This window comes from Zalophus californianus, chromosome 9 (genome assembly GCF_009762305.2).
Source record: "Zalophus californianus isolate mZalCal1 chromosome 9, mZalCal1.pri.v2, whole genome shotgun sequence".
NCBI lineage: Eukaryota > Metazoa > Chordata > Mammalia > Carnivora > Otariidae > Zalophus > Zalophus californianus.
In genome coordinates this window covers 29,020,419-29,045,457 of record NC_045603.1, presented here as the reverse complement: position 1 = coordinate 29,045,457, position 25,039 = coordinate 29,020,419, and the positions used below count along the sequence as shown (strand labels likewise).

At 36.2% G+C, this 25,039-nt stretch overlaps 1 protein-coding gene across 2 annotated transcripts in view; it reads right to left on the bottom strand.

The window, feature by feature from the left end:
• The window catches only part of DCN (decorin), a 42,896-nt gene extending 19,769 nt beyond the window's left edge, over positions 1 to 23,127 (bottom strand). Inside the window, exons 1-3 of one of the 2 annotated variants that reach the window (XM_027594729.1) lie at positions 22,742 to 23,127; positions 18,503 to 18,749; positions 4,518 to 4,630 (exon numbers count right to left, since the gene is read on the bottom strand). In XM_027594729.1, coding sequence (XP_027450530.1) covers positions 4,518 to 4,630; positions 18,503 to 18,716 — 327 coding nt within the window. In that variant the 5' untranslated portion in view covers positions 18,717 to 18,749; positions 22,742 to 23,127. Of the gene's footprint in view, positions 1 to 4,517; positions 4,631 to 18,502; positions 18,750 to 19,521; positions 19,729 to 22,741 lie in introns of those variants that run through there. The other variant, XM_027594727.2, reaches the window with a different exon arrangement.
• Between the last annotated feature and the right edge of the window lie 1,912 nt (positions 23,128 to 25,039).

Below are 25,039 nucleotides of genomic sequence, written 5' to 3'. Positions count from 1 at the left end.
ATAAAATTGGGGCGCCTGCGTGGCTCAGTTGGTTAAGCGACTGCCTTCGGCTCAGGTCATGATCCTGGAGTCCCGGGATCGAGTCCCGCATCGGGCTCCCTGCTCAGCGGGGAGTCTGCTTCTCCCTCGGACCCTCCCCCCTCTCATGTACTCTCTCTCTCTCATTCTGTCTCTCAAATAAATAAATAAATAAAATAAAATAAAAAATAAAAAAAAATAAAATTGGAAGGAAAACATGTTGAAACCTGACTTAATATTATGTACAGTTTTCTCCAAAGCCATGTAGGGTTTACACTGTATCAGGTATTGTTTTAAGGGTGGTATGGTTACTATCATATTTATATGCAATTAATGGACTCAATTCACAAGCCTCCTCAGTTTTGATCTCAAGATTTGGCTCTTATTTGCTGCGTGACTATGAACAAGTAACTATAAACAAGTAACCTCTCTGTACCTGAGTGTCCTCTTCTGTATAAAGGGGTTATCAAGAGTGTCTACCTCAAAAGAATGGTTCTAAGAATTAAATAAGTGAATGTATATAGGTATTAAGCCTAGCATATAGTAATTGCTACACAAGTGTTTGCTATTATTAAATCTTTGACAATATTTTATTTTTAGGTAACAAAAAAACCTTCCTGACTAGATTTTTTAAGCATGAATTCAAAGGAAAGACACTAAATGTTGGCATTTTAATACTTAATTTTCCATTATTTCATGGGATAATTGTGTTTTTCTGTTACATATAAGTATAAAACTACTCTTGCACAGCATGTACTACATTATGAGACACACAGTCTAAATTGATAAAATTACTGAGAAAAGAGGAAACTTTCTGTTAAATCCTTTCTATTTTAATCTTTGCTAAAGTTTCATTTCTCATCCTCTTTTTCATTCAAGTGTGGCTTTCCTGGCTGAAATTATAATGTTTATTTGCACAATAACAAGGATAGAAACGATCATGAATGAAAGAGTAAGAGAAAAATAGCTGTTTAACATCCTGTGAACAATTGGAAGCTCTAATAAACTCTTCCTCTCTTCAATGTATACTTTGAAGTAGAAAGAAAGAGATTGCCAAGATGGGAGTTGCCTAAAACATACTGAGAAGGAAACATGGAAAAGAAAGAACATATTATTACAAATGCCAGATTTAATGAGAGTGTCACAGAAACCAGATATCTCTTATTTAAGGCTATGAGGACTTTAAATAAATTATTCAGATTATATTTAAACATACAGAAAGTTGGGATTAGAGTAAGAGAATTTTCCTTCCTTAAAAAAATAGCTTTACAAAATAAGTCAGAGAAAGACAAGTATCATATGATCTCACTGATATGAGGAATTTAAGAAACAAGACAAAAGAGCATAGGGGAAGAGAGGAAAAAAATGAAACAAGCTGAAACCAGAGAGGGAGACAAACCATAAGAGACTCTTAATCTCAGGAAACAAACTGAGGATTGCTGGAGCGGTGGGGGTGGGAGGGATGGGGTGGCTGGGTGATGGACATGGGGGAGGGTATGTGCCATGGTGAGCACTGTGAATTGCGTAAGACTGATGAATCACAAACCTGTAACCCTGAAATAAATAATACATCAATATGTTAAAAAAAAAAAAGAAGAAGATAGTAGGAAGGGAAAAATGAAGGGGGGAAAATAGAGGGGAGGACGAACGACGAGAGACTATGGGCTCTGAGATACACACGGAGGGTTCTAGAGGGGAGGGGGTGGGGGATGGGTGAGCCTGGGGATGGGTATTAAAGAGGCCATGTGTATTGAATGGAGCACTGGGTGTTATACGCAAACAATGAATCATGGAACACTACATCCAAAACTAATGATGTGATGTATGGTGACTAACATAATAAAATAAAATTAAAAAACAGAAGAAAAAATAGCTTTAGGGTAAACTTATAAAAATGAAATGAAGTTTTAAATTTTAGTTCATTGAAAATAATAATCTTTTCTTAATTAATCTTTTACCATATCCAATCATAGTTTAAATAGTCATTGACAAACCTTGTTGGTATCACCATTGGCTCACTCCCAGTGAAAACATACTGAGAAGGCAGAGAAAAGGTGAGTTGGGGCTCAGGCCTGGCATCCTATCAGTGGAGATGGATCCCATTGGTTCAAGATTTGAGATCTCTAGCTCAAGCCTTTTCCTCACTTTTTCCAGCCCGTGTCTTTCACTCTAGCCAATTCCCATATCTGCTTATTTTCTTCTGCCTGTCCTTTCATTTGGTAGAGAAAACACTCTTTTCTTCTCTTCCTTTCAAAATTCTGCTAATCCTCTAAGACCCTTTGTCCCATATTCTCTCAAATACTAACCGGTAACTTGATGTAGGATATGTCTGACTTGTCTCTTTCTTGGTGCCCATAGCATTCACTACTTACATCACACTGGGCTTCTATTGTTGGACACTTCAATAAATTTTATTTGCTGCTTTTGTTTATATTAATTGTTCCATAGAGAATCTTAAAATCTTAAGGAAAAATCTTTGCAACCTTCTAAAAATATGGTACATTTTCTCCTAATGGGTGTTTATTGGTTTTCTCATCCTAGCTGTCAGAAAGTTGACAACTAAATCTTGTCCTGATTATATTAACTCTATAACATATGATCACCAGTTTATTTTATATTACATTATTTCCCTTCAATCTATATTTCTTATTCTAATACATAGCAGCCAGATGAACTATTTTTATATTTATATGTATTGCCAATTCTTACTATATATCCCTTCAATTATTTTCTATAATGGCAACAAGAACTAAATGGATGTGAAATTAGAGTATTTTCTATAATGGCTACAAGAACTAAATGGATGTGAAATTAGTATGCTCCCAACCTTAAAAAGGTATTTCTATGATATTCATCATAAATATGATATTCATCAAATTTACAGAAGCTGTAAATTTATCTCTACATACAAGTCACTCATAACTAAGCAATTCTCTCCATTGTTTTCTGAAAATTCTAATGCTATACATTGTTATTTTTAATGTTGAGCAAAATTCTGCTTCCCTAAAATTTCCACTCAATTGTCAAGAGGACAATTCTGTCATCTTGTAGTTGAAGTAAGTTAATTCAATTTCTCTTTTCCAGCATGGCCCTTCAAATATGTCACTCATGACCTTTTTCACTCAATTTGGGCATCCACATCTCTGTCAATTGTGCCTATAAGACATGATTTCCAAATTCTTTATCCTCATGATGATCATTCTGAGGATACTCAAAAGTTAATGCCCTTCTTAAAATGTCTTGCCCAGGACCAGACTTAATGCTTCAAGAGGGGTCTACCAGAGTAGAATACACAGACAGTGAGACTTGTAGTATTTATTTTTGACATTGAAGGCCGGCTTATTTGTACTAAATGTGCAATGACATCCTGAGGGGAAACTGCATTCTATTTACCTCACAAGTAGAGAGCTGGACTAGAGAATAGAGTTTATAGGGATTCTGATGCCCCACCTGAAAAGACAATACATTTACTCTTACAGAAGTCTGCCTTAGCAAAGCCGAACCCTATTTAATTGGGTTGGTCATCTTCCATTTATAATACTCCCTCTCCCAACTATAGTTCTACTCGTTCTTTGTTCTACGTGATCTTCCTCTATGTTCTGGGAAGATAAACTCTGGGGACTGCTTCACCCAGATGACCTTGACCCCCGACCCCCAGTGAGGTTCAATCATAGGAGACGCTGACAGGAAATAAGGAGGTAGGACTATAGCTCCCCACCTGTTTCAAGGTGGGCTTGGGTGTTTCATAATGCTTTGTTGGTTCCTATATCCCTCTGTAAATCATCCCTTCAGTGAAGCCTTCTCTGTGAACACTTTTGAGAGTGTCAACCAATTTTCTGCTGGAATCCTGTCTGGTAGACTGGATGTGGTGTGACATCATAATAGAGTGGAGGTAAGTAAAAACCACAATCAAAGCACACAGACTAGAATGCAGCATGCATTGTCCTAAATACAAAGCTAATGCAGCATGCATTGTCCTAATGCAAATACAAATACATATCTATACAGATATGAAGATAGAATCACATACTAAGTAAAATATGGATGGTTATCCCTTTTGCTCTTGGTGCTAACCTTTGAGCCTTTATAACACTGGCACCTCTTAGAAAACTAAAGAAAGAAGACAAAAGAAATAAAATACTACTAAGATCAGTAACCCATTTTGTATTCTGTTCCAATATTGAAGTACAATCTAACTAGGAAGATAAAGACTTTTATTCATGAAGTGTAAGAGAAGATTAAGATATAAAGTACTTTTTAGGATGGAATGACCAAAGATATATGAGGTATATGTAAGAAAATTGGCTGATTTTTTAGGGATTAATGAGTATGATGTTTTGCTCCCCTCTTACCTCCTAAATAAAGAATTTAATAAATTCTTCTGTGCTTATTTATTACCATATAGTATACTCCTGGCCTTACATAAGTTTTGTTTTGAAAAATCCTGTGTCAGATCTTGTTACAACTCAAAAACAAACAAACAAACAAAGAACTCTTACATGAAGGTTCTTCAGGTTCTTGAAGTCCCCATCTTTGATTTCGGTTATTTTGTTGTTTTGCAAGTCCAGCAGCGTAGTGTCAGGGGGAAGATCTTTTGGCACTTTTTCCAGACCTTGCGTGAGAGTAAAAGCAATGTGCAGTCAGTAAAAGGGGCACAGGACCACAGAATCACAAAGGATGTGTTCACAAAAAATCAGTGTTGCAATGAAAGTTTTACCACTACCATATTTTTTCTTCTTCCAGGAATTATATCAATTGTAGTTTAAAATATCTGCTTTATCCTTTCCAAAGAAGTCAAATGTTATACATATATTTTAAATTATACACTGACCACATTATTTTCCCCATGTAATTACTTTTCTGTGTAAAACTAAAATTTATATTTTGTAAGGGAGTGGCTCAAGTTTCTCAGGGCACATTAGGGTTTTACCTCATTGTTCTTGTTTTAGAAAATAATTCCTTTGATAAGAATTAAGTGCGAGTGATTTCTAAATCTATACCATTCTACATAAATAGACCATTTAGGAGAGAATAGCTTTAGCCAAATCATCAAAGGCCCGTTTGACCTAACCCAACATTGCCACAGATTACATTTAAAATGACTCTCTCTCTTCCATTGGCTTTGTTTCATATTGATGTAGGATGTTAAGTAGAAATTTGATATTCTACTGACTCAAATTCATGTGATCTTTTCTGTATTTGAGATTGCATAACATAAATCAGAAAGGTTTTTCAACCTCTCCATCGTACCTGAAACTTGAATTCTTTCATTTTCATTCAACAAAGCCTTATGGAATACCTCCTAGACACCATCAATTTATCAGGCCCTGGGAATAGAGCAGGACAAAGACAGAAATTGCCCGCATCCCCGTAGAAAATATAATTCAATATATAGTTTTCAATTAAAAAGAAAATGCAACAGGTAATATAATTGCTATGTTGGGAAGATGTCTTCCCAATTTTGAACCTTATGTAAGCATATACTGTTAAATTATCATGGTACTTATCATGCTATCTTCCTGTCTTGCATGAAAATTACAGAAAGTGTATCTGAGATCACCTACCTTCTAAGTTCTCTACAAATACATTTTTACTCACATGGCTCTGTTGATAGTGGGAAAAAAATAATATCTAGTACCCAATTCAGAGATCAACTATTATTATAAATTTAAATATCAAAATACATGTGATTCTAAACATACATAAGTATATTCCAGTAACTTACTACAGAAACAGTTCACAGGGAAATGACAAGACTGAAGTGTTTTTAGTGATAAACAGCTATCTTGTAGGAGGATATTTAACTGCATTATGTAGTCACGATCGCTGCCATTTTCAGAAATGTCAGTTTGATAATTTCATGCAATTAGGAGTGGTAGACGTCTGCCAAATCTTTGATAATTAGTGTTCTCCAACCAAGAAAAGACACATTTCCTTTCATTTGGAAAAAAGTTAACTGCCTACATTTCATTATTACTCCATGGGATTTTTGTCAAAGTTTTAATTTCCACTTATGCTTACATTCTTACATTACTGAACTTAAATCCTAGCAACTCTCTTAACATTTGTTCAGAGCCAAAGTGCAGATAAATTTCATATGTGGAGAGGAAAAAAATGATATATCTACTTGGCTAACAATTTTGATTATGTTGTCTTCCTAGAATTTTAGGAACTTCTTGAGTTGAATTGTATACATTATTTTTTCTGAAGATTTGGCATGAAAATACCTTTAAGCTTGTGATCTTTGCATTTTAGTGCTTAGAAAGTCATTTTAATGAATAAAATCATAACCCTACCATCTTCTCTGCATTACTAGTAAATTTACATCCATTTCAGGGAGTTTACATATTAGATTTTTTATTAAAACTTTATATTTATTCTGACATCAGATGCAATAACATACTGTTACATTTAAGGTCTAGCCAGGGCACTGGGGTGTCAACTAGCTTTCTCAACAACTATGGACAGAGTATAACAGGGACATATCCTGGTTATGAGTTCTTCGAATGTCACAAAGGAAGGACTATTAAGTAACAGTTAGTCTATGATTCCAAAATGCTGATCAGATAGACTCTATGATGAGGTTCTTATCAGTCTTTACCAAAATTAGAAAAAAAAAAATGAGTGCAATTAAGTTAGTTTTAATATAAATTACACACATACACGCATATTCACATACATGAATACACACATTTCTGAAACTAGCTTCTGCTTCTGTTCTAAATATACCTTCTTAAAAACAATTATAATAAGCAGATGGCAGGTTGTTGTCATTTTGTTGAATTTGGTTTTGACCTTGTAAGAAATTGACTTGTTCAATGTTCAATTTCACTTGTCCCAGAAATTAAAGAACTTCTAAACTAGTCCAATACTCCCTTTTATAGGTAAAGAAACAGAAATCAAATGAAATTATATGACTTATCTAAGGTGTCTCATGTTTAAACTAAACCAAGAACAAGATGGTATGAGACCTCACTCTAGAACTATCCAATATGCCATATATACATGTAAACACTGTGTGTATTTTTTTAAAGATGCTGATCTATACTCTTCCTTGAACATACTGTGCTTATTCTTAATTATTTGTTTTTGTTCTTATAATTTCTGTTTTACGGAATATTCCATCCACTCATGTCCTTCTAGCTTCATTCCAACAACCCCTAAAAGTGTTCTAACAACCCCTTTACCCCCTCCTCTAAAATATTCATCCTAACCACACCAGATAACAGTGACACCACCCCCAACTCCTGTTTGTATATAAGCTCATGAGGTATTGTCCTGCACTTTAGTTTTCTTTCTTTTCTGTAAGTTCTGGAAAAGCAGGGACAAATGACTATATTTCACGAGAGCTGTGATCTTACCGCTTTACACATAAAGGCAGGTTTTTGATTGATTCGTTTTAAAAGCATAGTCTGTTCTGCTGTCCCATGGTGAAAAGTTCATGGTCATGGCTTCAAGATCTTTTCTGCTATGTTTTGTTATAATCATTTCTTCACATCCTGCTTTCATAATGGTTCTAACTTTACCTCGGAAGTACTAGAATACAAGTGGCTATAATAATCACAATTTTCTCTCTGTTCTTGGCTGGCCAGAAACATTTTAGGAATGAATGCTACCATCAAATATGTCATCCCCATTACCTGCATCTGAAAATTTCTTTCAATTTCTTCTGTGTCTTTGACATATTTGTGAGGAACTTTTGGCTACATGTGTCTGAAGGATACTATCCTTCCTGTCCCACATGGTAACAGATCCAATGGTACAGTTTCTCACTATGACATATATTTTCAATTATTAACCCTTGGATGGAGAAACAGACCTTCATTTACAGATAAGTACTGCCAAAAACAATCAAGCAAATAATGAATATTGAATCTGATTAAGCCTCTAGATGTAACTCCCACTTTAGAAGAAATAGTCCAAAGTACATGCTTAAGTCTGCTAAAGAAATGGGTTCAACAATGCTAATTTAAAAATGGGCAGAATATATTAAACAGACATTTCTCCAAAGAAGACATCCGATGGCCAACAGATATATGAAAAGATTCCTAATGTCACTCATCATCAAGTAAATGCAAATCAAAACCATGAGATATCACCTCACCACCCGTCAAAATCAACAACACAAGAAACAACAGGCATTGGTGAGGATGTGGAGAATAAAGAACCTTCTTGCCTTGTTGGTGGGAATACAAACTGGCGCAGCCAATGTGGAAGACAGGCTGGAGGTTCCTCAGACAATTAAAAATAGAACTACCTTATGATCCAAGAATCACACTACTGGGTATTTACCCAAAGAATACAAGAACACAAATTCAAAGGGATACACCCACCCCCATGTTTATAGCAGCAACATTTACAATTGCCAAGCTATGGGAGTGTCCACCGATTAGTGAATGGATAAAGAAGATGTGATATAGATACAATGGAATATTATAGCCATCAAAAAGAATGAAATCTTGCCATTAGAAATGAAATGGATGGAGCTAGAGAGTGTAATGCTAAGTGAAATAAGTCAGTCAGAGAAAGACAAATACATGATTTCACTCTTATGTGGAATTTAAGAAACAGACAAGTAAAAGGGAAAAAAAAGGAGAGAGAGACAAAAAAACAAACTCTTTTTTTAAGAAATTAATTAATTAATTAAGGATGAAGAAGAGGAACCAGTCCTGCTGTTCCCCAAAAATTAATTAATTTTTAAAAGATTTTATTTATTTGAGAGAGAGGGTGAGAGAGAGAGTGCACAAGAGGGGTAGGGTCAGTGGGAGGAGCAGACTCCCCACTGAGCAGAGAACCTGATGCAGGACTCCAGCATCACGACCTGAGCCGAGGGCAGTGGCTTAACCAACTGAGCCACTCAGGCGCCCCCCAAAAAACAAGCTCTTAATTACAGAAAATAAACTGATGGTTACCAGAGGGGAGAGGATGGGGGAATGGGTGAAATAGGAGATGGGGATTAAAGAGTGCACTTGTTTTGATGAGCACAGTATATGGAAATGTTGAATTACTGTATTGTTCATCTGAAGCTAATATAACTTTGTATAGTAACAAACTGGAATTAAAATAAAAACTTAAAAAAAAGAAATCAATTCAACAGAATCCCAATTTCTTCAACAGATAAACTGTAAGGAAAAGTAAAAAAATATTAGTTTTCCACATGTATAGTTTAAAAGAGACTTAAAAGCTATTTATTTATTTATTTATTTATTTACTTACTTACTTATTTTGAGAAAGTGAGAATGAGTGAGAGAGAGAGAGTACATGAGAGGGAAGAGGGTCAGAGGGAGAAGCAGACTCCCCGCTGAGCAGGGAGCCCGACGTGGGACTCGATCCGGGGACTCCAGGATCATGACCTGAGCCGAAGGCAGTCGCTTAACCAACTGAGCCACGCAGGTGCCCAAAAGCTATTTAAATGATCGCAATATATATACTTCATTTGGATCCTAATTAGCACAAACTGTAAAACAAAGCGTTTCTAATATTTGTGAGATGATTGAAAATGGGCACACTGAATGACTATTTGATGATATTAAGAAATAATATTAAATTTTAGATGTGATCTGATTATGATTGTATTAAGTGCTTTAATCTTTCAGAGAAACATACTGATATATTTTTGGATAGAATGACATGACATCTGGATTTTGCTTTGAAATTAAATGGAAGGGGGAAGATGGGTAGAGATACATAGAAAACTACTGGCATTAGTTGATCCTTGTTGAAGCTCAGGGATGTGTGCACCAGAGTCTCTTATTTTGCAGATTTTGTATATTTAAAAATGTTTCTATAACTTTCTAAATAAGATTGGTATTTGAACTTTCATCCTGGTTCCTCTTCTTGATCCTTAACATCCCCAGGCAAGTTGCTTCAGCTGTCTAGGCCTCGGGTTTCTTGCATCTTTCACAGAATTTTTGTGAGAATTCAGTAAGTTGTTCTACAAAATAATCTCCTACCACAGTGTAAAGCAGGCCCTCAATTACTGGTACCTGGAAGTATCATCAATAAGGAGATAAAAGAGTGCAGCTTCAACTATCTTGCTGATTATTTAGTCTGTAAATCTGTGACAAAGTGGTTGTTTTTTTTTTTTTCCTGTATAACATAATTATAATGCGTACTATCCTGAAAGCTGAAATCTGCTCTGCCCATGGAACACACACAGACCTTTCATTTAAAGCTCTTATTCCTGGGTCGGCTCTTCTTACCAGACCCTTTGTGGTCTTGTTGCATTCATCATTACTCCCATGAAGTTCAGGGTCTCTAAAGAGCTTGTCTACCAAGCTCTGCCTTTGGCTGGTCACCCCTCGGTTTAGCAAGCACATGTTCCCCAACAAATAACTAAGCTTCCCAAAAGCTGTCCTCGTCCATTTAACTCTAGTTTAGTAGTGGCAAATGCTACGCTCTTTTGGCAAGTTTGTAAAATATCAATCTTTGTTTATGTTAGGCTATTTGTTTTGGTCAGCATTATCATCTTTAGAGTCAAAGTGGCTTTGAGTTTAAATCAACTCAGACACTAACTAGAGATAACTAGGAACCTTTACCTTAGCATTCCCTTGCCTCATCTCTTCATCTGGAAATGCTGAGCATGAAGTAGACTGGGGTAGAAATACTAGACCTAAAGATTCTTTTGCAGTGATTAAAAACTTTATTTCAGTTAAAAATTGTTTATTTGAACTGAAACTAATCCTCAAAGAGTATGAAAGCAAACAGTTATTCAAGCTTAAGTATATTTTTATCTTAAGCTTTTAAATTAAAAAAAGTAAATGCTGTCTATAAATATGATCTTATTAACCATATATGATTTTAACCAAGTCATTCTTATTGAAACTGATGAATTTTATAGTCATTCCCAAACTATATGGAAAGTGAGATGTTGAGCATTTTAAATGAAATATTAGCCAGGTAAAATTCGCTTCAAAAAAGATATTCTACAATAGAAAGAAAGCCATGAGGATAGGAGTCAATGCCTTTTGTAACGATCTTAAGTGGAAAGTTTAAGTAACTGAAATAAACTTGTAAATTAATGTGCATATAACTGATTTGACCTCTTAAGTAGTTTGCAACTGTTAAATAATGACCTTCACGGGGATGTGTAATACCTGTGGACCTTCTATATATAATACATAATGTATGCCTGTGTTTCTCATTAGAAATGTACATAAATCTAAGTGAGTATGTAGATAATTGCATCTTCCAAAGATGGCATTAATTGTATCTCCCATCCTATACGCTTTTATTAAATACAAACTGGTCCCAACCCCATCAAAAGATGAAGTGAATCAAATTCCCCTCCTGTGGAATCTGGGATGGACTTATAATGTCTTGATGACCTAATGGAATGGTCCAGAAGAAACACACAGCAAGACTTCGGAGGCCAGGTCAGAAGAGGTTGTACAGCTGCTACCCGGTTCTTCTGGGACACTTGCTCTGGGGGCAGCCAGGGGCTATGGGCTATGTAAAAAAGCCTGTCTAGGGCGCCTGGGTGGCTCAGTTGGTTAAGCGACTGCCTTCGGCTCAGGTCATGATCCTGGAGTCCCGGGATCGGGTCCCGCATCGGGCTCCCTGCTCGGCGGGGAGTCTGCTTCTCCCTCTGACCCTCTCCCCTCTCATGCTCTCTCTCTATCTCATTCTCTCTCTCAAATAAATAAATAAAATCTTAAAAAAAAAAAAAAGCCTGTCTAAGCTGAGATCACCCTGCTGCAGTGGCCACGTGGAACACTCCAGGAGACAGAACAGCTGAGCTCACAGGCAATAGCAGCAGCAACTGCGTGAGAGTGAGCTGTCTTGGGTGTAGACTCCCCATGGCCATGGCCCCAGCCAACACCTGACTGAGATGCCTGAGAGACCCCAAGCAAGAACAGCCTTTCTGAGATCTGCTCAAATCTCCTGTACTTAAATAATGAGCAAAATAAAATTATCTTTTTAAATCGCCGAGCTTTGAGATAATATTTTTTCAGCAATAGTAACAGAAACAGAGTGGTTTTCTAAATTTAATTATTTTTCAATGAGCATCCTTTAATATAATTCTAATTTTTCCATTAAAATGCAATTATTTCCAAGGCTAGTCTGAATTATTTGTTCTCCCAAATTCTGTAAATGGAACTTTGTCTTCTTTAAAATAGGGTTATTTATTAAAGTAAATAAAATTCTACTTAAGACGTTATCAGAAAATCATTTCTGAAATAAAGGCTAATGAGAATTGTACTTTTGTTTCAAGTTGTCCCTGTGATGAATAGCATGGTTCTGCTAGCAAATGTCAGCAATCTGGTAAACATCATGTTGGACAAAAGCCAGGTTGTCCTAAGACATCATGCTTTCTTTTCCCCCTGCTCTGTGGCAGGGGTCCAAACTCCAAGATTTATTCTTGTTGGTTTCCAACAGTATTTTTTATAATTCTGTCTTCAATTTAATAATTAGGACAATGGTGATACACTTCAGTTTTTGGCACGTGACATGACATATTGGAGTCCCAGCTCCATCAAAAACCTTTCTGTTCAAGGCACGCATGTTTCCCTATTTCCCTCTTAAAAATGGCAATTTGATTGTGGTAGCAGTTGGATCAGCTTTCAGAAATAGGAGATTCTCCCTTTAATTTGATTCTCCTTTCAAATAAACTCAAGGAAGGTTTAACCTTCCTGGTTCTATATCTAGTCACCCTCAAAACAAAACAAACAAACGAACAAATAAACAAAAGCAAAAATGCTGTGTACCACAGCTCCATGACTCCTAATTCCCAGTCAGCCATGTTCCTTCCTTTTTCCAGCTTGACAGAATCAGGAATATTGCAGAATTATGCACTCATCCAAGCACCAGGTCAAGCTTATGTTCACTTATTCATCAGGCATTTATTGATGTTGGGGTATCTACCAAGTATAAGGCATTTTATTGAGTAGAGGGTATACAAAAATAACATCACTATGCTTCCCTTCTGGTAGAGAAAGTAAATGTTTAAATAGGTAAATAAAATATACTGAATAACTATTATATAATATATATTTGATTAATGTAGAATAATCAAGGCAAATGTGGATTACAGTGAAAGCACAGAAGTAGACAAGCTGCAGAAATTGCCTCAAAGCAATCTTCAGACTAAGTCAAGGGTTAACTGACTCCTGAGTGTCGTAGTGTAGTTGCTATAGGGCTTTCTCCTTTTATTAAGACTGGATTGAAAACTGGATTGATTCTTCTTTATCCTTATTTCCAAGGAAATATATAATCTTCTTTCTATTCTTTGAAGGAGAAAAGTTCAGACTAGAGGGTCTCCTGCATTTCTTTTGCCCAGGGAATTGATATTCTCGAACCTATTCCCAGCCTGTCCTCCGGAGCCAGAATGATCTTGCAGAGGAGAATGCCTCACAGCTGCAGTCTGACCAAATGCCTTGATCCCACACAGCTGCCTCTCTCTCTCTCCTGGGACTGAGAAGGAAACCAGGGATATGTCAGTTCTCAGTCAGGTCAAGGAGACAGATGCTTCCTTTGGCTTTCTCTGACTCCTCTCTTCCTCCTCCCCATCTTTAACCCCTGGGTCAGGAACTTTGGCCATCTGGGTCACATGAGAATTCCTCCTGCTGCGTCTAAAGATCTGCCATACTCCACCCTATCCAATATGAAGTTAGGCAACCCACTGGGCATGCTCTGTGCACAGCCCCCTTCTCATACTATGTCTTAGGCACACCCTTTTGATGCATCTGAAACTCCTAATGAGGGTCACCCCACATCTCTGCTGCTGCAGAGCCAGACATAAACTATAAAAGCAACTGAGCTTCCAACATTGTCTCTGCCCCTCTACAAAATAGCCCTAATTTTTCTTCTGAGTTGATTTCACAGAGGAAGTCTAATGGTTCATTTACCTCACATATAAGATTTGCTTCTGGAAAACCAGTTTCCCCAGACAAGAAATAAGCTATCTCATGTATGTCCCAAGTGGTGGCTTCTGACAAAATTTTCACCACTTGAAGCAAAATTATTAAAAAGAAGAAAACTAACTCTATGCAGTGTAAAGAATTTGGGTTTTTCTTTTTCTTTCTTTCCTTCTTTTTTTTGTTTTTTTGCTAAGACATTTTTAAAACTAAAATATCCTTTGCCATATGAAGTGCACTTTAGGGACCGGTAGTTATTTGTACTGCTTTTACATGGCAAAATAAAATGTTACATCTTCCAACATCATCTCTAGAGAGCCAAATATGTGGGTTGTGAATCATTTATGATTATAAAATAGCCAAATGTTTCACTGTTCTCCACTTCACCAAACCCATTTTGTTCAAAGGAATGGTGTTTGGAGAAGACTGAATTGCTTGATAATTGTACCATTCTCTAATTTGTGTCTGTTTATAGTTGGAGGTGATGTGGTCCTCTTTAGGAGTGAGGGGAGAGAAGGTGCTATTTTTTATCTAGTTCGACAGGCGGTATACTTCTCAGAGATTCTCAGTGTCAAAGAAAAAGAAAAGAACATTATGAGGAATAGCCTCATGTTACTAGCCAACTTTGTCTGAAATGGTAAACTAAACAGAACAGTATGGTAGACACTTTTATCAATATCTTCTATTCTTACCTAATGAAATGTGATATATTCCCATTTCTCCAGTGAAAGTTTCAATGTTTCGGCATTTACGGGTAGTAAATGGTAAAGCAGGACTTGAGTTCAGAGGTGTTGAACTGCAAAACCCAAGTTCTTGCAACTATTAAATCATTTTAAAAGCTTTGTAAATTCTTTTGAAATTTGCTTATAAGAAATGCCTCAAGGGGCTCCTGGGCGGCTCAGTGGGTTAAGCATCCGAGTCTTGATTTCAGCTTAGGTCATGATCTCAAGGTTTTGAGATTGAGCCCTGCATTGGGCTCCGCCCTCAACATGGAGCCTGGTTGAGGATTCTCTCTCTCTCTCTCCCTCTGCCCTTCCCCCTACTCTCTCTCTCTCCCTCAAATAAATCTTTAAAAAAAATTTAAAAAAAGAAGTGTATCAATAACTATTACTTTAATTTGGAAGAATAGTCAAAAAACAGTGCTTATACTTACTTCACCTGCCAGGGTTGATCTGCCTTTTAGCAACAAAATGGAAGTCAGTACCAAATAATGCTACCTGGTAACACGTGAGCCAAAGATGAATGGCTACCTGGTAACACTTGAGCCAAAGAGTATACATATAAGTAAGGGAATTGTTTTCTTTCAAGATAATAAGTACATAAAACAGCATCCACTCACAGGATCAATATTAGGACATTTTTTAAAGATTTTGACAAGAATGAGTTACATTGTAGGTTTAATATTTTAAGGTAACCATAGATTTCTGAATTTGTTCATCTTACAATTTTTTTATAAATGCTACATTTAAGAGTAAATCGCTTTATGTCTTAAAAAAGATAGATAAAAAAAAAGAAGATGGTGTCTCATTCAATTCTGGTTCAAATTACAAGCTAAATTACAACAAATTCAGCCAAACAACTTGGCCAATATCTGTGAAGTATTCATTACTTTCTTGGACAGGTGAAAAAATGTTTACTTTCTCAATCCCCCATGCTAGAGAAAAACATAAATAATGCTATTTTGATAAATTGGAACAAGGAACTAAAACATCCATGTGTCTTCTTGAACACCTCAAATTTTCCTATGAACTAATTATTAAATTCCAATTTCAGTTTTTACATCTTAGCTTTGATGTAGAACTGTTTAAAAGAACTGTTTAAAAAGTCGATGTTGTTTAACTTCATCAAAAATACTTTTTAGTGGCAAAAACAGTCAAACATTTTAGTAAGAAGTGTTTGCTTCTATTAAATATTGCTTAGATATAAAATGACAAAAGACTACTGTCCTTCAACACTAGCTCCCCTCTGCTCATTAAAAGCTCTGGCAAGAATAATCCTTTAGAAAACATTAGCCTTTCATAACAATAAGCATTCACATTTCTCATCCCAAAGTGCATTACATTTTTTTCTCTCTTATAATAATTCAAGCTTCACGTTCAGATCACTAAAGAACTTAAAACAAAAAAATAAAATAAACTGCATTGCCTTTATGATCAATAAGATTGCCTATTTCTCCTTCCTTGTTTTTTTTCTATATATCTTTCACCTTTTACTCCATATAATCATCACATAGAAAATATATATCGAGAGTCCACTATGAGCCAGGCATCACACACAAATATGAGGATCTATAAGGCCGGCTGTGATTTTTCTGCAGATGAAGATATCAAGGCTCCAAACAGTGCCAAGAGCATAAAGTAAGAAGTTAGATGGTAGTGGAGAGTGTGAATAGAGTGTTTTCTTTAAAGGCAAACAGACTGTTCTTCCTTTTTGAAACGTATTTTCTGTTTTAGAAATATCTGACCAAAACCCTTCACAATATATTTAAATATGAATTCAAGAAAAAGTAAAAGTAACTCAGATGAGACCATTGCTCATGGGAACTCAGTTCTCTTCATTCGGTAGTGTTCCCCCAAACAAATCATTATTATAATCTTTGCTACTTCCTTGGTATATAAGGTCAGTCACTCTTTTAAAGGAATGATGTACACTCTGGGCTCTTAGGTAAAAGGTAACATATAGAAATCTTCCTCATCCAAAAACAACACAAAATACATTGAAACAAAATAATAACAAGGTCATGAACGAAACCGTCAATGAACTTGACAATTCCGCAGACTGGATTTTTCTGTTTAGTTTTCAGCAATAGATTTAGGCCTTTTTTTTTTTTTTAAAGACAACTGGAAAACTGTCTCAAATGCTTTCATCAGACTCAAGTTTTATAAACTTTTTATCATATGAGCAAACTATGTTTATGGAAAATAAAGCCAGTGAAGCTACTGGACAAGTCCTTCCTCCTTAAAAATGCCAACTGTTCATTGTTGGCAACATATGTGGTGGGTATTAATCATGAACCCTTTTAACCTTGTTTCCTGAGGCAAAGTGAGATGTAACTGGCTTCACATTTCTTAGGAACTTGGCCATTTTAATAAATTTTTTAAAAGTTTACCCCTAGTATATCCATCATATGGTGATTCCAATGTGCAGATATTTTCAACTGCATGATTGAAAATATGCACTAGCAGTGCAGATAATCTCTAGATACTTGTAACAGTTTCTGTAGAATTTGAGAGTGATCTAATCCCCCTTGTAGCAAACATACAATTCAAGAGAAAAATAATCACCACCAGTATAATATCAGACCCACAAGAACAAGGACCGTATTTATAGTCTTCCTCATTCCTTCCTTGCCAGAGCTTACAACAGATCTGACCCATTGTGGTATCTCTATATATTTGTTGAATGAATGAATGGACGAATGAATGAATCCAGTGGAATTATCCTGTAGCTTTTTTAAAGCCTTTCTACACACTTTTTTTTTCTGGGTGTTTAATGGCTATACAATATGCCAGCATTTTAAAAGCTATCCTGAATGTTTGATTTTGAGTTGTTACTACCATGTTTTATGTTTTCCTGGGTTCCAGCATGTAGTTTATTCCAACTGTAGAGGTAGTGACAAATTTTCCTGCAGAAGGTTGCTAGAAAGCATGTTCTGAATAGATACAGGGTTCCCAAAAGAAGTACCCTACTACACCATGGAGTTTCTTCCATTAGGAAATACACCATGGAAGAGTCATTCTATGAGGATATTTTTTTCCTTATAAGAAAGTGAGCCAAAAAGAGAGGAAGAGAGCGAGAGAGAGATGCAAATCAACTGTCACATCAACTACATTCATTTCCCTTTGGCCCATCTGCTGGGGCCTCAGACTTTCTGGAGATTTATCTTTTGGGTGTATTGCTCTTGGAATTCCCAGGCCAAATTTTTCTTGAAACATGATAAATCAAGCTGTATACAGTGTTAGGCTAAAGATATATGTCCCGTGATTATATTGAATATTTATACCATATCTTAGTTGTAAAGATTGCTTTTGAAACTTTCTAAAGAATATAAACAGCTAGATTACAAAATGCCAAAGGCAAAGGCAAAACTAAGACCCAGAGATTAAGGGAGTATTTTGGTTCTTGAAAGGTAATTTTTTGTTCTAAATCTTCACTTGTTTTGCTTCTCATAAACTCCGCATACCTTACAGTTTTGTAATGTTCAAACTCTGTTATCTGGGCTAAGCCAAGAGTAGAGACATCACCCAGGTTTTAATATCTAACATTTCTTGAAAGCAAATCACAGAATTAAAATAAACCATCCCCTCGGAATAGTGGAACAGAAGACATAATTTTGTTCAAAATTTTACTTTACAGAAGGGGGACCATGAAGTTCAGAAAGATTTTTTTTAAAAGTGACTCGTCCGAGATTGCAAAGGTGATGGAGCTCCAATTTAAAAAAGAAAGAAAGAGGTCTCCTAACTTAAAAGCGCCTTTTTCTAGGCTATTCAGCTTCCTTTACTTCTCCATAGGTGGCACTGTCTCTCACATTTGGAACTGCAGAGATTAAAAAGGAAAACGCTAACCTCTCGAGGAAGCCATTCCTGTGAATGAAACAAGGTGGCTAGAGAGAGCCTGCACCTACTCACCCAGATCAGAACACTGGACAACTCGCAGGTGACACTGACAGCGGAAGGGACACATAGGCCCCAGAGGCTCTAGGTCAGAATCCACAGGAGCACGCTCTTCCGGGCCTATCCCAGAAGCCTCATCTTCTAGCATAAAGTCAAATAAGCCTCTCTGTTGGAACGGCCCAGCCCAGGAAACTTGTGCAAGCAGGAGGAAGATGATGGTTGCCTTCATGATTTATCTCATGTATTTTCACAGCCAAGGAACCTAGGAAACAAACGAAAGGTTTAGAAGAGTCGCACCACCTGATTACTGCGTTATGTCTTACATAACACCCCACAGTAGAGTGTTAAGTATAAAAAAAAAAAGTCTTTCATTTCTTGTGAGGAAGCAGAACACTGAAATGTATTTGAAAGGTATGTAACAGACTACCTTGCACAGCTATTTACTTAGGAAAAGAAATTTGAATGTAATTTAAATCTTCTTGCTTGAATTTGGGGTCTGAATTGAGACGGCATATCATATATTCATGTCATTTGCAAAATTGTTATGATGATAGACCATGTTAGAATTCTCAGGGCTTATTCAACACAAGCCAGGCCACAGTCAAATAAAATTTTGTCTATGCACATGAGAGATCTTCAATTCCTGCGTCAGAAATCTCTCTGGAAGCCAAACTCACCTCCCCATCCCACTGTATTTATTTCGGTCCAGACCTTTCTCATCACTCCCTGAACTATCACAAGAGCTTCCAACTGGTCTCAGCCTTGAATATTTCCTTTACTCCAGGTCATCCCCCACTCTGCTGCTCAAGTCGTGTTCTGAGAATTAGATTTCATTGTATCCCTATTCTATGGAAAACTCCTTGTTGACTTCTCAAGGCTTGCCAATAAGGTCCACATCTCCTTTGTGGCCTGTGAGACCGTTCATAATTTGGTACCAACCGATGTTTCAAGCCCGCTTTCTCTCAATTTCCTCTCTCCTCCAGTCCCCACCTCAACCCTGACACTCAAAGCTAAGTGCCATTTAAAATACCTACCTTGTAAGATGGCAGTGAAGACTAAAAATGATAATGGACTTCCCTTGCGGATTCCCTGGCTCATCCAGGCAGGATGCTGCTTCCTCCCTCTTCTGTGCCCCACAGCACGTTGCTCTTACCTCTTTTAAAGAACTTATCACATTATACTGTAATTTGTTTTGCGTGCTTGGTCTGTCCCCCCAACTAGAAGATGTACTCCTTCAGGGCGTGTCTTATTATTCTTTGTTCTGTACCCAGGCCTTGCACAACATTTTGCACATAAATGACTCAATTGACCATCAATTTATTAATAATACAAGTTATTCAGTTTGTTCCAGGCAACCAGTTGGTCTGATCTTTTTTAAAACCCAAACTTATCTTTTTTTCAATATCAAATTTCTAGCCCGAGAAAGGTAACAAATGGAAAACCTCAATTTGGTGGAAGCACAATTTATTTTTTAGAATAAATCTATGGGCCAGTTTCTCAAACTGATCATTTTTTATTAAAGCAGTAAACATATATGGAAAATCCTACTGATTTTTATAGGACTTACACGTTATCTGGTTTTACCCAGAGGGCAATTTTGTAAACAAACAAAAGTACAGTTTTGACAAATCCATACAGTATTTATCCATTCCTTCAATGAGCACTTTAGATACATACATCTGTCATTGAGTTGGGATTCAGCTGGCTGAAGGGAACTACATAGATCTGAATAACAAAAAGTAGTTGATCATGTAGAGAACAAGCAGTCTATTTTTGACTTGATATGTCTTAAAACCCTCCGGAAACTAAGGATTCCCAAAACACATAGCAGATGTTATCTTTAGTTCCCCACATCTACTTTGAAACGTACATGTAAAAGAATCATATTAAAGCTGCCCATTCATAACCAGATGTAAAAAAAATGATTTTTAGTCATCAGTCAGTTATAACATATGCAACAACAACAAAACCAAAAAAAAAAAAAAAAGAAAAAGAAAACAAAGACAAAAAGAACAAACCACTTTGGATCCCCTAACCTTAACGTATCTGTCTATATAACTTCTGGAACTTCTTGGCTAGAGGCACTAGAGAGGGAAAAAAATGTTTTTGGATTTCTTACACTTGTGCTCTTAAGTTTACATTTATTACTGCGGTCTGTGTTAAGGCAGCATATATAAAGTACGGGCATGTGGTTTCTCATTTAAAAAATACCACAAAGATTATTATTCACACTGCCCCTTTAAATTCAGTATCAGGTTTTCTCTGGGAGTGTGTTCCCACTCAGTTACTGCCTAGCCTTTTAATGGAGAGCCTATTGTTTTGGCAGTGTTCCCTTGGACTGGATCTAAGGGAGTGGTTTCTGTCTGTTTCACATTAAAATGCAATGTTTACGGTTTACCACAGTTTGCTAGGCTTGCATACTTAATATCTTACAATTTTAGAAGAAAAATGAAGCAAAGTAATTGCAGATTTAATAAATAGCAATGAGAATTAATGCAGATGTTGCTTTTTGATCTTTTCTCCAGAACAGAAAATGCCTGGTTGTTTCACTAACCCCAAAAAGGAAATGTTGAACACTAGCTCAGAGGAATATTATCATTTATATGTGTTTACTCTTGTTAAAATGGTGCAAATCCTCTGCACAATATTTTTCTTGGTTTAAAGCTGAACACAAGCAGGAAGTTTATAACTTCCATTACTTATTTTATATCACTTTGATGTGTGTGTGTGTGTGTGTGTGTGTGTGTGTGTGTGTGTGTGTGTGTGCATTTTAACCCTGAATGTCCTGGAGAAAAATAATATGTCCAGGAACTTTATACAAATTCCCCCAAGACATGGTTTCTTTTAAATTAGTGTCATAATACTTGAAGACCCAGCATCTTAAAACAATTAGTGGGGGCTGTTGATATTAATAATTTCTTATCATGTCCTTCCTTCCTTAGTATATAAGAAAAATAAACAAAAAAGAGCAGATGCCCTTGTAGAAACCAAGGAGATTATTACTGAGACAATATACTGTCTAAATTTCATTGAAATTGTTTGAAGCATTCTCAAAAAGTATGACTCTTTCCTAGGTGCTAATTGCTAGGTATAATGTCACTACTCCACTAAAGCTAGTAGCCACAGTTTATAAGTGTTTCATCGAAAATAATAATTTCTGGCTCTTTAAACTACTTCAGCCCATTAAATTAACTATATCATTCAGTTCAATATTTGTAGGATGTCATTCATGCCTTTGGTGTAACTTTCAAGATCAAAATTTAACCCTCAAGAGATAAGTAAAACTATAACTGCAGAGCAAAATAAAAATCCCCCAGCACTAGGTGAATGAAAAACCTCAACAGTAATGGAAATAATTCAAAAAAAGACAATAAAAATGGCATTTATCCATAAATAAGGACTGCTACAGGAAGCATTTGGTTCTTTTTCTGGTCAAAATAGCAATAGGAAAAGAAAAAGCCACAGGAATTTATGTCACTGGGAGCCCACTTAACCAGTGGTCATTGTGTTACCCTGTTTTGAAATTAGCAAGAAAAATAACCTACACCCTCCTTTTCAAGTGATGTATTTTACAGTAAAATTTCATTTGCATTGAAAATACTGACTGGGTTTTTTCTTTCTCTGTAAGGAATTATGAAGCTAACCGTGAGATTATCTTTAATAAGCAGCGTAAGTATTTTCAATGTTTATTTTCACCTCTCTGGTGATAATTTCTATTCTTTTCTAGGTTGTAGAAATATACATTCATTTGACTTCTGCAGCTAATCACCAGAGTTCACATCTCTCTGAGATTTTAAAAGTTCTGAAAATATGCAAGAATTCAGGAGGGAACTAAATCCTTAAATATACATACATATATATATATATATATATATATATATATATATACATATAGCCCAACTACAAATAGTATGCTGATCTAGAATATAAATGCTTTCTAAAGAGGTAAAACATTTCATTAGTACAAATACAAAATATATCAATGTAGATAGTAATGGTGTTAGGTTATAATTTTTTTAATAAACATCTTTGCAAGAACAGAAAGAACTAAAACAATGCATTCAACCATTTTACCAAATATTTAACTTCTGTTTTCAAGTAATACTTGTTTAAAATACTGCATAAAGAGTATCAAAAGTTTAGAACGATTTTTTTTTCTTTTCTTTCTCTCACCAAATAATTCCTTTTGCCCTCAGCTTGATCAAAGTTTTATTAGTCTGTAGCAGAGTTCAGGACAATTATTGAAAACCATACCTTTTAATCCGGGGATTTGCCACAGGAGCCCTCAAAGCTGAGATGTAATTACACTAAATATTCAGCCCAAGCAAAAGAGTTTGCAGGTGTGGAAAGGAGGAGGGGGTAGGTGCTGCTCTGTGACTGTCACTAGGTTGAAAACCTCCTGCTTCTACTCCATAGCACAGTTAAAAAATAAGGTTTCCCTCAATGAACACAATCCGGCTGACACCCACATTAGATCATATGGTAATGATATGTCTCTTGTATTGCAGCCAGAAAGTTTATCGGCCTTTTTTCTCCCCATTTGCTTTATTCCTTTTGCATCTACTTAAGATTCTAAAGGGCTTATGTGGTGTAGAGGGGCGACTTGATTTGAAATTTGTTTTATTGTGTCGATTCGTTTCCCTAAAACATTGTAACTAAAGGGTTTGCTTCCCCACCCCCAGCCTCACTCCACTATCCACCCTTTCTAGGCTTGTTTATAAGTAACTTCCGAAATGACAGTTTTTCTTGCTTTCATGATGTGCAAATCTGGCAAATGGATCGAAATTAATCTTGTGGTTATTTTGAATGTGGTCTGCAGAAATACATGAGCAGATTTATATGAAGATACTCTTTCAGATTCTTACTTGTCCTGAGCTGTTTGTGCAAATTCAAGTACTCTGCTGGTGGAGTTTTTCTATGTATTTTGAACATATTTCTGAAGTGTCCTGAAAGAAAGTCATGGTTTTATATGAAAAGAATGTCACTGTTGCTATTATTATTATTTCATTCGTCATAGTTTATAATCTTTCTTGTTGTTTATCAACCAATGGCTTTCTTATTTTTCTAAATAAAACATATAGATACTAGAAATTGGTTACATTTTAATTTAGCCTGCATATGAAAATTTTTATTTTCGTGGTCTATACTTTTATATAATCCAGAACTTTGAAAAAGCAACAGAGTCTCTGGCTCTTTTCAAATTTCAGTAAGTAGAAAAAAGAAAGTGTAAACACAAGGAAAGATATTTATTTAGCCACTGGAAAGCATTTTTGTGTTTTTGTAATTCCCTTGCGGGATGCTGTTTAATTCTCTCCCTGTGTGTCTCTATGTTTTGACTTGTATCTTTATGCCCTGGCCCCTAGGCTGTTACCAGGTGGAAACTTGAAATCGACATCTGTGAAACATGAGAGGAAAGAGGCCAGCCCTCCCATCCTCCACCTTCCCTTCCCCTCCCCTAGCCATCCAAGTACACAGTCCTACAGGACATACTTCTGCCTTGATGAAACTTGAAGGAATTAAATTCTTGAGTGGGTATCTAAAGTAGGGGAGGGGGTGCTATCACATGATATTTTGCCTTATGTCCCAAGACCCGCCTCCCTAATTTTATAACATCTTACCCCACGCCTCCTCTCTTTGACTTCGAATAACCACATGCCCAGTTATTCCGATCGTTTAGAAAAAAAGCCAAGTATTATTTTCCCTGGACGTTGGTGCAAAAACCACGATTCCCTTATGTGGAATTAATTATGTTTTCCTCTTGAATTCCTCTTGCGTCCATTTCTTTCACACGACATGCAATCGCTTCTTCTTCATGTAATAGCTGTTTATGGACGTGTGTCACCCCAAGGGAGGAAGCGCATCATTTTCATTTGTAGAGTCCCTGCACCCAGCACAGTCATGGTATATAGTAAATTCTCAAGAAACGCTTGTAAATGACCACATAAAGACAGGCAGAACATTGGCTATAATTCCACCATGATTATTGTTTTGCCCAGCCCTGGTTTGCTCTTTAGCAAAACCCAACCCTACCATAGTGTATATGATGAATAATGGCAATAATTGTCACCGAAGAGAGAGAAAGGGGTAGGGGGATAAGGGTATGAAGGAGAAAATGGAAGAAGAAAAGAAGACACATTATCTTGATAGGTAGATCATCTTACTTTTATAAGGCAGAGTCATTTTGGTTGCGGTTCACATCTGGATTTTTTCCTCTGATAGTAAGACAACATAGTCTCTCTGAGTCTCAGTTCCCGTATCTGTATGATAGGTAAAAATTATTACCTAGTTTAAAATATTGGAGAGGAGATGAAATGAAGCAGTATATATAAAGCACATAACTCAGAGCATGGCCCGATAAATTAAGCTCTCCATAAATGTTAGCTTTTATTGTTTTCTGATGTATGTCATAGCAGTCCTTTGAGATGAGCAAGGGAAATCATTTTTACTATTTCCATTTTACAGATGAGTAAATGGAAGTCTGATGATCTGCCCAAGTTCACAGAGCTGGTAAGAAGCACAACAGAAACTAATACCCAGATCTTCTTGTACATA